This window comes from Mastigoproctus giganteus, chromosome 14 (assembly GCF_048544385.1).
Source record: "Mastigoproctus giganteus isolate SK-2022 chromosome 14, ASM4854438v1, whole genome shotgun sequence".
NCBI classification, from domain to species: Eukaryota; Metazoa; Arthropoda; class Arachnida; order Uropygi; family Thelyphonidae; genus Mastigoproctus; species Mastigoproctus giganteus.
The window spans coordinates 4,053,872-4,067,178 of NC_143588.1; the positions used below are offsets into that span (position 1 = coordinate 4,053,872).

At 39.0% G+C, this 13,307-nt stretch overlaps 1 protein-coding gene across 2 annotated transcripts in view; it reads left to right on the plus strand.

The window, feature by feature from the left end:
• The first annotated feature begins 552 nt into the window (after nucleotides 1-552).
• LOC150074954 (transportin-3-like) overlaps nucleotides 553-13,307 on the plus strand; it is a 742,971-nt gene continuing 730,216 nt past the window's right edge. For both annotated transcript variants that reach the window (XM_090388987.1, XM_090388988.1), the window contains exon 1: nucleotides 553-1,034. In XM_090388987.1, coding sequence (XP_090245113.1) covers nucleotides 921-1,034 — 114 coding nt within the window. In that variant the 5' untranslated portion in view covers nucleotides 553-920. The remainder of the gene's footprint in view (nucleotides 1,035-13,307) is intronic.

Genomic DNA, 13,307 nt, shown 5'->3' on the forward strand with positions numbered 1-13,307 from the left:
CCCGAGTGTTCCCTCCCTAAGGAAAGAGCACTCAAATCCAGTCAACGATCCGAGTTCCGTTTTTGTTTTTTTTTTCAGAGCGTCAGTGTCCATCAGAACGTGAATCCGTTCCAGAGAACACACATAATTTAGAGACAGTGTAATATGGGAGTTTGAGTTTCTTCTCATGGATCCCATAATTTAAAACTGTTTTTTCCCCTTTCTTCTGCACCTAATTAAATTATGGTCCCTGGACCGTCGTGCCACCTCCCTTTTCGTAAAACAGTTTTTTCGAAGTTTTCGTTTTGGAACACTTGACGATAATGTACTTATAAATATTATTTCTTTTAGTTGTATTATTTGCCAGTTACGCTTCACTTTATGTATTGCGTTCCTATTGTGCAGGTTATGTAATATCTGTTTTAGTAAGCTGTTGAAGTGTTTAATTCAGAAACCTCAGGACAACTTATTTTTCATATATAAACGTTTTTATGTATAATTTATTAAGTCGGCCTTTTTTTTAATTCAAATACCATTATTTATTTCTAATACAGTATTCATTCACGTTTAACAATGAACTTACACGGTGCTACTATAATGGCCCGGTTGAGGCATCTGTTAGGGTTTTGCAGTAATGATGAGATTTTGTTTTCGAGTTAATTTATATTGTATAGTAATGCCAATCTATTTTTTAATAAAGTAAGTATTATATTGTAAGTGGGCAAGCTTGCAATAGAAATTGATACAGTGAGATTTAAGGAATTTCTTCATTTCTTACTTAGTGCGCTGTATAAGTGTTAACCGAGAGATCAACTGTCACCAGAAAAGAATTGTTGGTTTCGCCGAGTGCGGTGCTTTGTTTATCATTCTTATAGGAATTGCACAGCTTACTGTTTTAACATATATCTGGAACATAATTCGACATTTCCAACAGTTCAGAAATGGATTCTTCCCCAACTTTGGAGACAGTATGCCAAGCTATTCATGCGTTATATAATAATCCAGACACCTCAGGGAAAGAGGCTTCTATATGGCTTGGAGAATTACAACGATCGGTAAGCGTTAATATATCTATAAAAAAATTGATGGTTTAGAGAAATTAGTTGTATCGTTAATTAATAAAGTGTTTTTTTTCCCCTGTGATCATGCTATTTTTTGTATTGCTCACTGTGTATAAGATCCGTTGTGGTGGTGTTTGCTTTACCTATTTCGTTATATACCGTTATATTCATCTTCCTTTGTCTTATTTATGCAGAATAAAATATATAGTTCAAAACTTTTTTTTCCAGAATAGTTTCACCAATTTTTCATAGTTTCTTGTGTTTTTTTTTTTTTTTTTCACTTTCCAATATCACATCCCCCATACAGTCAATAAATCAGTCATTTCTGCTGTACATATTTGTGTGGAAGGAGACATTTGAAAAGTATTTGACAATGATCAGGGCAAGAGGAGAAAAGGAAAGGGCCATATTAAAAATCATAACATGAAAGTGCTAGTTGCAAGCTATCTACATGGAATGATGTGAAGCAGAGTACAGTAGTAACTTCATGAAAAATCTGTAAATGTAATGATAATGTTATTGTTTTAGCTGGAATCAAAGCTGAAGAGTGTGTTGCACAGAAGTGGTTAAAAGGATGTTAATTTGGAGGACAGTTTGAGAAAAGAATGCTGCTCTGCATTATGCTTTACTGTCTGGGATGCTGTTGTATGACAATTTTTGGGTTTACACTCACTTTAGAAATTAGTCCATTAAGTTATTGATATAATTTTTAATTGAATGACATCATCACAAAGGCAGATTTCTCATTCATTGAAAACTCAAAGGCAACATTGTGACTGGTTTCAGAATAAGGCAGAGTTGCATTTTTTCTCAAACTATTTCAGTATTTGTGTTGTATTTCAATATCTCTGTTAATTGCACCTACTTGTAATGGTAAACATTGTGTGTTTTACTTGCTTCTCTCTCTTTCAATTTTTAAATTAGTTTTTGAATGTCAATATGTAGACCCATAGTTGTCCAACAGCATGGTGTGGCTAAGTTTGACTGTACAAAGTTACCTTTACAGCTTTACTTTCACAGTTATTATACTTAACTTCAGAAATGGGGTTGTCATTACTGCACAGCAGTTAAGTTCATTACTCTGATTATGTTAGTGAACTCTTAGGAGGACTTTTTTGGTAGTATAGTAAATGGACTTTTTTGGTAGTGTAGTAAATACTAAGTTAGAAAAGACAGGTATTTGCTAATTGCAAATAGAAAAAAAAAAAAAAAACTTTCACTTCTTAGCTCATCATTTCAAACCTTTATAGTTTCACAGAAATTAAATCTTTTTTATTGCTCTTTAACGTAATTTATGAGCATTGAATAAGTCTTCTGTTCAGTGCCCTTTTTACCATTTGACATTTTGATCAAATGCAAAGGCACATGTTGCAAGAAAGCAAGCTTATAAGCAAGCATCAGCCAAAAAAAAAAAAAAACCCTTATTTCACCCATCCACTTGCTCCAAATGTTTGTCAAGTTCTGCCTTGAATCTATTTAAGCTATCAACTTCTACAATGACAGATGGAAGTTTGTTCCAGCAATCAACCACCCGCTGGCTGAAGGTAAACTTCTGCACACATATCCTATAACTGCCTTTCCTCAATTTGAATTTACGCCCTCTCAGGCGATTATTCTGAGCAAGAGGAAGAATCCCATCAGCATTAAGCATGCTCAAACCATTCAAGGCTTTATACACCTCAGTCAGATCACCTCGAAGGTTCTTAGTCTCTAGACATTGTAATTTGCAGAACATAAGCCTTTCTTCACAAGAGCAACCCTTTGTTCCATTCATTAATCTTGTTGCCCTTCTCTGTACTCGTTCCAACAGCTCTACATCCTTCTTAAAATGAGGTCTCCAGTCTCCAAACTTACAGCCTTTGTACAGTCAAACTTAGCCATACCTGTATACAGTACTCAAGGTGTGGCCCGACCATTGCCTTATACAAGGGGATAATCACCTCCTTATCCCTGCTAGAAAAATTCCTGTATATCATTGACAAGACAATATGAGCTACTCTTGCAGACCGTTTGCACTGCTCAGAAAACTTCATACCTGCCTGCACAATTACCCCCAGGTCCTTTTCATTCTGTACCACTGTCAGTGTGGTACCACAGAGTTGATACGTTACTCTGGGGTTACTGCTTCCCATATGCAGTACTTTACATTTGTCAATGTTAAACTTCATTTGCCACCTCTCAGCCCATCTGCTCAACTTTTCTAGATCCTGTTGCAGCAGCGTACTGTCATTAGTAGCATTAACAACCCTGCCAACCTTCGTATTGTCTGCAAACTTGGACATTAAGCCTGATATACCATCATCAGTATCATTTATAAATACAGAAAACAACAGTGGACCCAACACCGAACCCTGAGGCACTCCACTAATAACATTAGTCCACAAAGAGCAGTGTCCATTGATTACCACTCTGTCTTCCCCCACTCAACCATCCCTTTATCCATAGCAGCAATGCCACACTGCTCCAATTTGTGCAGCAGTATTCCATGTGCAACAATATCAAAGACCTTTCTAAGATCCAAATATATGATATCAAAGTTATTCTTTACATCCAGTTACTTTGTGACTACATCATAGTATCCAATCAAATTGGTCAGACAAGACTACCCCCTTAACAAACCCATGCTGTGTCCGAGCTATAACTGAAGTCTTGTCTAAGTGATCCTGCAGTGCGTCTTTAACCAGTGCCTCCATTAATTTCCCTGGAACAGAAGTTAAACTAACAGGTCTGTAATTACCCGTCTCCCTTTGATCCTCCTTTGTGAATTGGGATTACATTTGCACATCTGCAGTTCATGGGTACCTCCCCTGAGTCCAGGGAAGCTCTCATAATTATGGCTAAGGGTTTGCTTACTTCCTTTGCTGGCTCCTTTAATATTACTGGATAGATTCCGTCCACTCAAGGTGCCTTTCTTATGTTTATTTTCAACAATTTCTCCTCCACTTTATCCTCAGGTATTACAAGATTATCTAGCTGACTGCCAGAGTTTAACACACCTCTGGCGTTCCCCTCCCTGAATAACTTCTCGTGTGAATGGAGATGCAAAATATTCATCTACAATAAACATTCAAAATGTTTGTTAGTTACCTGAGCAGGATCATCAACAGTTGAACAATCGATATCAAGAGGACCAATTTGATTCATCCCCTTCCTTCTAGAGTTTACATAAGTAAAGAACTCTTTGCTGTTTTATTTTGCCTCCTTTGCCAAAGATTTCTCGTGTTGTGCCTCCTTTGTGACTTGGTTACAGACCAGCTTATGTCTATCATAGGCGTCACCTGTTATCTTCTGCGTCACCTGTTATTTTATATGTATTCCATGCATTTTTCTTCTCTGTCACATGTCTAATTAGTTCTTCTGACATCCATTTAGGCCTAACTCTAGAACAATATTTCTTAGTTGGTATGAAAAGCCTAGTAGCTTCCAAGATTAATTCTTTGAATGCTTCCCATTTTGAATTTGCTGTTGGTAACATCATCAGTTGGTCCCACCGTATAGAATTTAAATACTGTCTCAGACCACCATAATCACCTTTACGAAAGCAAATACCCTTCCCTTTACCCTTGATGGTAGTTACCTCTTTGAGTAAATCCCACTTGAGCACACTGTGATCACTGCCACCTAGTGGTTCCTTTATCTGCAGATTCTTAATGCATGAAGAATCACTACTGATAATCAGATCTAGAGTATTACTCCCTCTAGTTGCCTCCCGAACATGCTGCTATAGAAAACAATCATCCAATAAATCCACAAAAGCCTTTTTAGTGTGTGAGTGACCAACCCACAAATTCCAGTCAATCTCTGGGAAATTAAAATCTCTCATTATAAGACACTCCGATTTACTGGCCCACTATTTCTCTGCACATTTGCTCATTATACTCATCAGATTCATTTGGCCTATAACACATACCTACTCTCAAATTTGCTTTCCCAGTGCTTATGTATCAGCAAACGGACTCAACATTGCATTGTCCACCAACATTAATTGGATGCACTTCCTTAGATTTTGTGTTTCTTAACTAAAAGCATAACCCATCTTCCCTTCCTGTAATGACAATATTCCTTGAATATTGTCATTACTGTCATTACCAACCCTGCCAACCTTTGTATCATCTGCAAACTTGGACATCAATCCTGATATATATTCAGCAATATCATTGATAAATATATAGAAAACAACAATGGCCCCAACACCGAACCCCACGGTCTCCTTTAATAACTTTAGTCCACAAGGAGCAGTGTCCATTGATTACTATTCCCTGTCTTCTCTCACTCAACTATTCTTTTATCTGTTGTAGCAACTTGCCGAGTAAAATTCCAGTAAATTTCATTGATTCAATATTGACGTGGGCTGATCACTTGCACAGTAGTAGAACTGTTCTGTTCTTTATGCCAGGGCCTATCTTAGGCCTAGTCATACTAGGCATGTGCCTAGGGCATGTACTTTTGAGGGGGACTGTAAATGGCAATGGACACTGTCAGAATCGGTAATATTCAGTAGTGTAATGATGGGAGCGAGTGCTCGTGTTCCTTATAAAATTTGCAGATAAAATATACTTTCAAATTGTAATGTAGGTCAAAATGCATTCTAGTCAAAATGCATGTGCCGCCAATATGTTCAGATTTGTATATATTTCTTTAGATATATATGCAGATTTATTTGCTTTACATTTTTATATTGATTGTGTAATCCCAATTTTCCAAGCTTTCCCCTATGCCCTATTTTTTATTATTAAAGTAGGGCATTTCATAATAAACATTTTTACAGGGTGCCCCAAAAGAACTTTTGCCTAGGGCTTGCATATCCTCAAGGTTGGCCCTGCTTAGGAGTACAATAAATAAATTTGAGGAGTTTGAAGTATTGGTTAAATCATCAGATGTGGATATTGAAGGGATATCAGAAATGTGGTGCCACCCAGGATGGAAGAGATTTGGAATTCGAATATGGAGAGTATATTCACAGAAGGGGCACAGGAGGGAGGTGGGGATCAGTTATATTCTTGATTAGCTTTAGCATTAGCATTAGTAGAGGCATTTGATGCAAGAAAGCAAGCTTATGCAGCATCAGCCAAAAAAAAAAAAAAAAAACCCCACTTCCACTTCACCCCTCTGTTCGTTCAAAATACCTGTCCAGCTGAGCCTTAAACTTATTCAGGCTATCAACCTCCACCACAAGGGATGGCAGTCTGTTCCACCAACCAACCACCCGCTGGCTAAAGGCAAATTTCCGCACGTCTATCCTACATCTGTCTTTCCTCAATTTGAATTTATGCCCTCTCAGGTGATTTTTCTGAGCTAGAGGAAGAATCCCATCAGCATTGAGCATGCTTAAACCATTCAAGGCTTTATACACCTCTATCAGATCACCTCGCTGGTGCCTAGTCTCCAGACACTGTAATTTGCAAAACTTAAGCCTTTCTTCGTAAGAACACCCCTTTGTTCCATTCACTAATCTTGTTGCCCTTCTCTGTACTCGTTCCAGCAGCTCTACATCCTTTTTGAAATGAGGCCTCCAGACCTGTATACAGTACTCTAGGTGTGGCCTGACCATTGCCTTATACAATGGAATAATCACCTCCTTATCCCTGCTGGAAAAATTCCTGTATATCATTGACAATACTCCATGAGCTACTCTTGCAGCCCGTCTGCACTGCTCAGAGAACTTCATATCTGCCTGCACAATCACCCCCAAGTCCCTTTCATTCTCTAACACTGTCAGTGTAGTACCACAGAGTTGATACGTTGCTCTGGGGTTGCTGTTCCCCATGTGTAGTACTTTACATTTGTCAATGTTAAACTTCATTTGCCACCTCTCAGCCCATCTGCTCAACCTTTCCAGATCCTGTTGCAGCAGCATAGCATCAGTAGTGTCCTTGACAACCCTGCCAACCTTTGTATCATCTGCAAACTTGGACATTAAGCTTGATATACCATCATCAATATCATTTATAAATCCAGAAAACAATAATGGACCCAACACTGAGCCCTGAGGGACTCCACTAATAACATTAGTCCACGATGAGCAGTGTCCATTGATTACCACTCTCTGTCTTCTCCCCCTCAACCACCCCTTTATCCATAGTAGCAATTTGCCTCCAATGTCACACTGCTCCAATTTGTGTAGCAGTCTTCCATGTGCAACAGTATCAAAAGCCTTTCTAAGATCCAAGTATATAATATCAAAGTTATTCCCTGCATCCAGTTCTTTTGTGACTGCATCATAGTATCCAATCAAGTTGGTCAGGCAAGACTTCCCCTTAACAAAACCATGCTGTGTCTGAGCTATAACTGAAGACTTGTCTAAATGATCCTGCAGTGCTTCTTTAACCAGTGCCTCCATTAATTTTCCTGGAACAGAAGTTAAGCTCACAGGTCTATAATTACTTGTGTCAGCCTTTGATCCTCCTTTGTGAATTGGGTCACATTTGCACATTTCCAGTCTATGGGTACCTCCCCTGAGTCCAAGGAAGCTCTCATAATTATGGCTAAGGGTTTGCTTACTTCCTTTGCTGCCTCCTTTAATATAACTGGATAGATCCCATCCACCCCGGGTGCCTTTCTTGTGTTTATCTTCAACAGTTTTTCCTCCACTTTACTCTCAGTTATTTCAAGATTCTGTAGCTTACTGCTAGAGTTGAATACACCTCTGGCATTCCCCTTGCTGAATAACTCCTCATGTGTGAATGTCGATGCAAAATATTCATTTAGTTTGTTAGCTACCTGAGCAGGATCATCAACAGTTGACCCATCAGTATCAAGTGGACCAATCTGATTCATCCCCTTCCTTCTAGAGTTTACATAAGTAAAGAACTCTTTGGTGTTTTTCTTTGCATCCCTTGCCAAGGATTTCTCGTAATCTGCCTTCGCCTGCCTAACCTCCTTTGTAACTTGGTTGCATATCAACTTGTATCTATCATAGGCTTCTGTGTCATGTGTTAATTTGTAAGTATCCCATGCATTTTTCTTCTCTGCCATATGCCTCATTAGTTCATCTGACATCCATTTTGGCCTAAACCTTGAACAATATTTCTTAGTTGGTATGTAAAGCCTAGTAGCTTCCAAGATAAGTTCTTTGAATGCTTCCCATTTTGAATTTGCTGTTGGTAACATCATCAGTCGGTCCCACTGTATAGAATTTAAATACTGTCTCACTCCATCGTAGTCGCCTTTACGGAAGCAATAACCCTTCCCTTTACCCCTAATGGTAGTAACCTCTTTCAGTAAATCCCACTTCAGCACACTGTGATCACTGCCACCTAGTGGTTCATTTATCTGCAGATTCTTAATGCATGAAGAATCACTGCTGATAATCAAATCAAGAGTATTACTCCCTCTAGGTGCCTCCCGAACATGCTGATGTAGAAAACAATCATCCAATAAATCCACAAAAGCCCTGCTAGTGTGTGAGTAACCAGCCCCCAAATTCCAGTCAATATCTGGGAAATTAAAATCTCCCATTATAAGACTCTCTGATTTACTGGCCCACTCTATTTCCCTGTACAGTTCCTTATTATACTCATCAGAGTCATTAGGCCTATAGCACACTCCTACTCTCAATTTTGATCTCCCAATGCTTATGTCACACCAAACTGACTCAACACTGCACTGTCCAGCGATGTCGACTGGCTTCACTTCCTTGGTTTTTATGTGTTTCTTAACTAATAGCATAACCCCTCCCCCCCTTCCTATCCTGTCTATCCTTTCTGTAGACGTTGTACTCCCCAAATTGCAGTTCTGCATCCCTTATATCTGTGTGACACCACGTCTCTGATATCCCAACAATATCTGCCTTTGATGTTTTGAGCAATACCTCAAATTCATCAAATTTATTTACTGAACTCCTAGCATTGGTGTACACACAAGTATACCTGCACCTGTTTCTATTCTTAGCTACCCTAACACAACCCATGTGTTTACTTGTACCGCAATGGCTCCCAGCAGTCTCTGAAATACCATGCATATAGTTTTTCAGGCTTCTGCTCATTCTAATAGAAGCAGTGCAAGAATCTCTTTCACCTCTGCCAGTGGCTACTGTCAATCTATTGGTCTTTGTCTCCCCCCAAGCTAGCAGTTTTTCCGACCCACCTAACACTTACAAGCATAGATTCTATGGCAGTGCACCTGGTTGATATAGGGATGCACACTCAGGTGGGATGTAAACACTGGAAAAACAAAAATGAGGGTATGGGTATGTTATAGGTCAAATGACTGCATTAAGTATAATGAAGAGCTGTACAGACAAATGCAGTGGACCAGTAAATTTCAATGATTCAATATTGACGTGGGCTGATCACTTGCACAGTAGTAGAACTGTTCTGGATTTGTTCTGTTCAGTTCAGAAGAACTGTTCTGTTCTTTATTCAGTGATGCTTTCTATGCTAGCATATAGTGAGACCACAAGAGGGGGGGGGGGAGAGCATCTTTATTGAAACTTGAACTTAAGATGGCTACTCTTAATGTTACAACCTACCTATCATGGCACACAGATTAGGGGTTAACATGCCAAGAAACAATGAGAGGAAATTACAAAGTAAAGGGTATTTACAAGTAGAAACTTTAAAGTTAATAACAAACAGTGAGAGAGAGCGCTCTCCACACTTCCTTGCAACCGTTTTCACTTTGATGATCAGCCTCTGGCACCCACATTGCATTTGCTAATGCTATTCTGTTTTGCGGTGTTAGATTGAACTTTCAGTTGGTTTTTTTTTTTTTTATGAGAACCCCAAACACGAAAGGTATCAAAACCTATAGTACTTAGTACCGTGCATGGGTTGAAGGAGAAGTATGGGGAGAGGGGATGCCGGAAACTTTGCTCTAGAGACTAAACATGGGTTTCACCACTTCAAGCCTCCAATAAGCAAAGTGGTGGTATTTCACCGGTTGATGAAGGTCATCTACCACCTGGTCCACTTCAATAGCTAATATTCAGATGCAGTGAGAGGCTTCTTGGTCATTTTGTGGCTGAGCCCATACCTAGGACACATACAATAGTGATGGGTAGACAATCATTATAATCATTCTAATCCTGGAATCATTATATATTAATGATTCCAGGAGCCTTAATATGCAGCAGATTTTGTTTTGTTTTGTTGTCCAATGCAGACTTAAGGCCCAACTAGGCTAGCTTATCCAGTTAAGTATTAAAACAGAGTTTAAGGCCAAACCTTACATCTAAGTCAGAATGTGTAGTTATAACAGGGATTTGGTTGTTACTGGAGAGATTACTGTGGGATTGGTGTTCAGAGAGAATATTGTCTTGGTCTACTCTGGACTGATCGTCAGGCAAAAGTGCTGAAGAAAGGATGCAATTTTCATTAGACTATTATTAATGTGGTTAGTGGTCAGGATGAGGTTGGGACTAGGCCTAGGGTAAGAATCTTAAGACCATTAGTGTAAGAAATGATTTGTTGGTTATTCTATATTAGTGGGGCTATAATTGCCATGAATAATAATCCAGGGAGTATGCTACTTTGAGGGACTACAACTGTAACAGCCCTCCAATCGCATCTTCCTCCTATGTTGGGTCACAACGACTTCTTGCTAAGTAGAGCAGCAAGAAAGCACAGAATGTCTCCCTTAATGTGACAGTATGATTCTAAAAGCCAGAATAGAGAAGGGACATTCACAGCATCAAACACAGCCTCTATATCTAAATAAGTTATAGCTAATTCCTGATTGCTCTTGAACACTGATAATGTGGCATTTGTGGTTGCAAGAAGTTTTGTAGTCATTGATTGCTGTGTGAGAGCGTAACAAATCTGGTGAAGGCTTATCTGCAAGAATAATATTCTTGATCTTATTTATTGGTGACTCCATGCAACTTTTTCATATATTGACACGTGGGCTGATCACTTGCAAAGTAGCAGAACTGTTCTGGATTTATTCAATAACAGCTTTACCGTTAGCAACACCACGTGGGAGAGTAATATTCTTGATCTTATTTATCAGTGACTCTTCATGCATTGAGAATCTGCAGGTAAAAAAATCACTAGATGACAGTGATCACAGTGTATCGATGTGGATTTACAGAAATATGTAACTACTGCGAAAGGTAAAGGAAAGGTATTTTGCTTTTTTCAAGGTGACTACAGTAGTCTTAGACATTTTTTTAAATATATATATATACCCAGTGCATTCCGATTATTTGGGCCACTGGTTAATCAGGGCAGCCGCTAATTTTGGGCAAATCTTAAAAATCCGAACCCAATCGAGAAAATAGCCAGGGTTTATTTCACTTAATTGGTACAACATGCCGTTTAATCGGGGCAGGAGACCGCAGCGCTGGAGATTACCCTACTATATTAGGGGATAATCACTACGATTGTCTCTGACCGTACCACGTGGTTCGGTTGGATTTATGGAGGTCACAACCATAAAACAATAAAAACAATTAGCAGTCACCTGTTTATTGGGCTTTTCTGTTAGTGCAATCTATCACAAACGGATAGTAAACTTGATCTTATTGAATTTGCGATAATACCGACAGCTGGAATTCTGTGGGTTATTATGGTGAAATGTGTTTACACTTCCATAAAATCTTCAATCATATAAAAAAAAAAATTTCAGAATCTTCTCTTCATTCCTATTTTTAAAGCTTCGTAACTTGTTATTCCGTTCTCACTTGCACATATCGTGTTACTTGCAATTTGTGTGTGCCGTGTTCTTTGTTATTGGCTGCTTATTTTTTTACTGTTTTAAATTTTAACCCCACCCACAAATGTGAGTGAGCAGAAATGTCAACTAGTTAGTATGTACATATTATAGTACGTATTAATTATTCCGATTATCACTTATATTCTTCCAATTTTCACATATCATTTAATTTTTTAATTGGTAAGGTAATAAAGGTTAAATTTGTGCTTAATATATCTTTACTTTTATAGCCTGTGGATAATATTCCTCCTATTTTCGCTCATTAGAATCGCCGTTTAATAGAATTAAAATTCACTTCACAAACGTGATCACAATGACCGGCACTTACTACACATCGTATAGTGAATGGTACTTTACTATGGTGAGTCCATCATAACGTGATTTGATTGTACAGTGAGCCAATTGTAAAGCGAGAGGTCCATTGTATTTTTAACTATTTATGTGAAACTTCGGATAAGTGGGGCAGCCGCTTAATTGGGCCAAAATGCACTAGTCCCAATGTGTCCCAAATAACCGGAATCGACTGTATATATATGGGCGACAGATGAACTGATGAGACTGGCCAAGGAATTAGAGGATGCTCAAACAAACAGCAAGTAGAAACTAGTCTATAAATTAGTATTAGTAGTAACAAATGTGAGAGAAAACAAGCTTATATGGCATCAACAAAAAAACTACCAACATCACTTGTTCATCCTTTCCAGTGGTTTGTATAGTTCTGCCTCAAATTTATTCAAAGTAACCACTTTTACAACAACAGATGGACATTTGTTCCAATAGTTAACTGCTTGCTGGCTGAAGGGAAAGTTCTGCAGGTGTGTCTGCAACTATCTTTCCTCAGTATGAATTCCCACCCCCTCCCCATGTGTGTAGTCTGAGTAAGAGGAAGAATGTCACCACCAGCATTGAGCTCGCCCAATCCTTTCAAAGCCTCAAACACCTCAGTCATATCACCTTGCGGTGCCTCCGTAGCCAGGTGGGAAGGAGCAGCAGTGCATAGCACATGCTTCTTGATTAGACCGGGGTTCGAGCCCGTCACCACCAAATACGGAGAATGCGGAAAGGTCAGGGAATGACCACCGCATATCCCGGAGCAATATGGCCTTAGTTGCTAATGCTCCTAAAAAAAAAAAAAAAAACCAAATAACAAATATCACCTTGCAGGTGCCTAGTCTCCAGACACTGCAGTTTGCAGAACTGAAGTTCTTTCTTAGTAAGAGTACCCTTTTCTTGTTTATACTGTAGCATGACCACCAGGTCAGTGTAGTTTACAATAAATCATCAATACAAATGTTAATTGTATTTAAAAGTCACGGGCTTGAACCCCGATCCACTCAGAGCACGTGCTACTGCACTCGTGCTCTGACCACTCAGCTACGATTTTTCATCACCAATCTTGTTGCCCCTTTCTGCACCCCTTCTAGCAGATCCACATCCTTCCTAAAATGAGGCCTCCCGGACTGGTATACAGTATTCAAGATGCAGTCTAACCATTGCCTTATACAGTGGTATAATCATCTCCTTAACCTAGATAGCAGAATTCCTGTATATCAGTGACAAAACCCCACGAGCTTCCCCGGCAGCCTTTCTGCACTGCTCAAAACAATTCATATC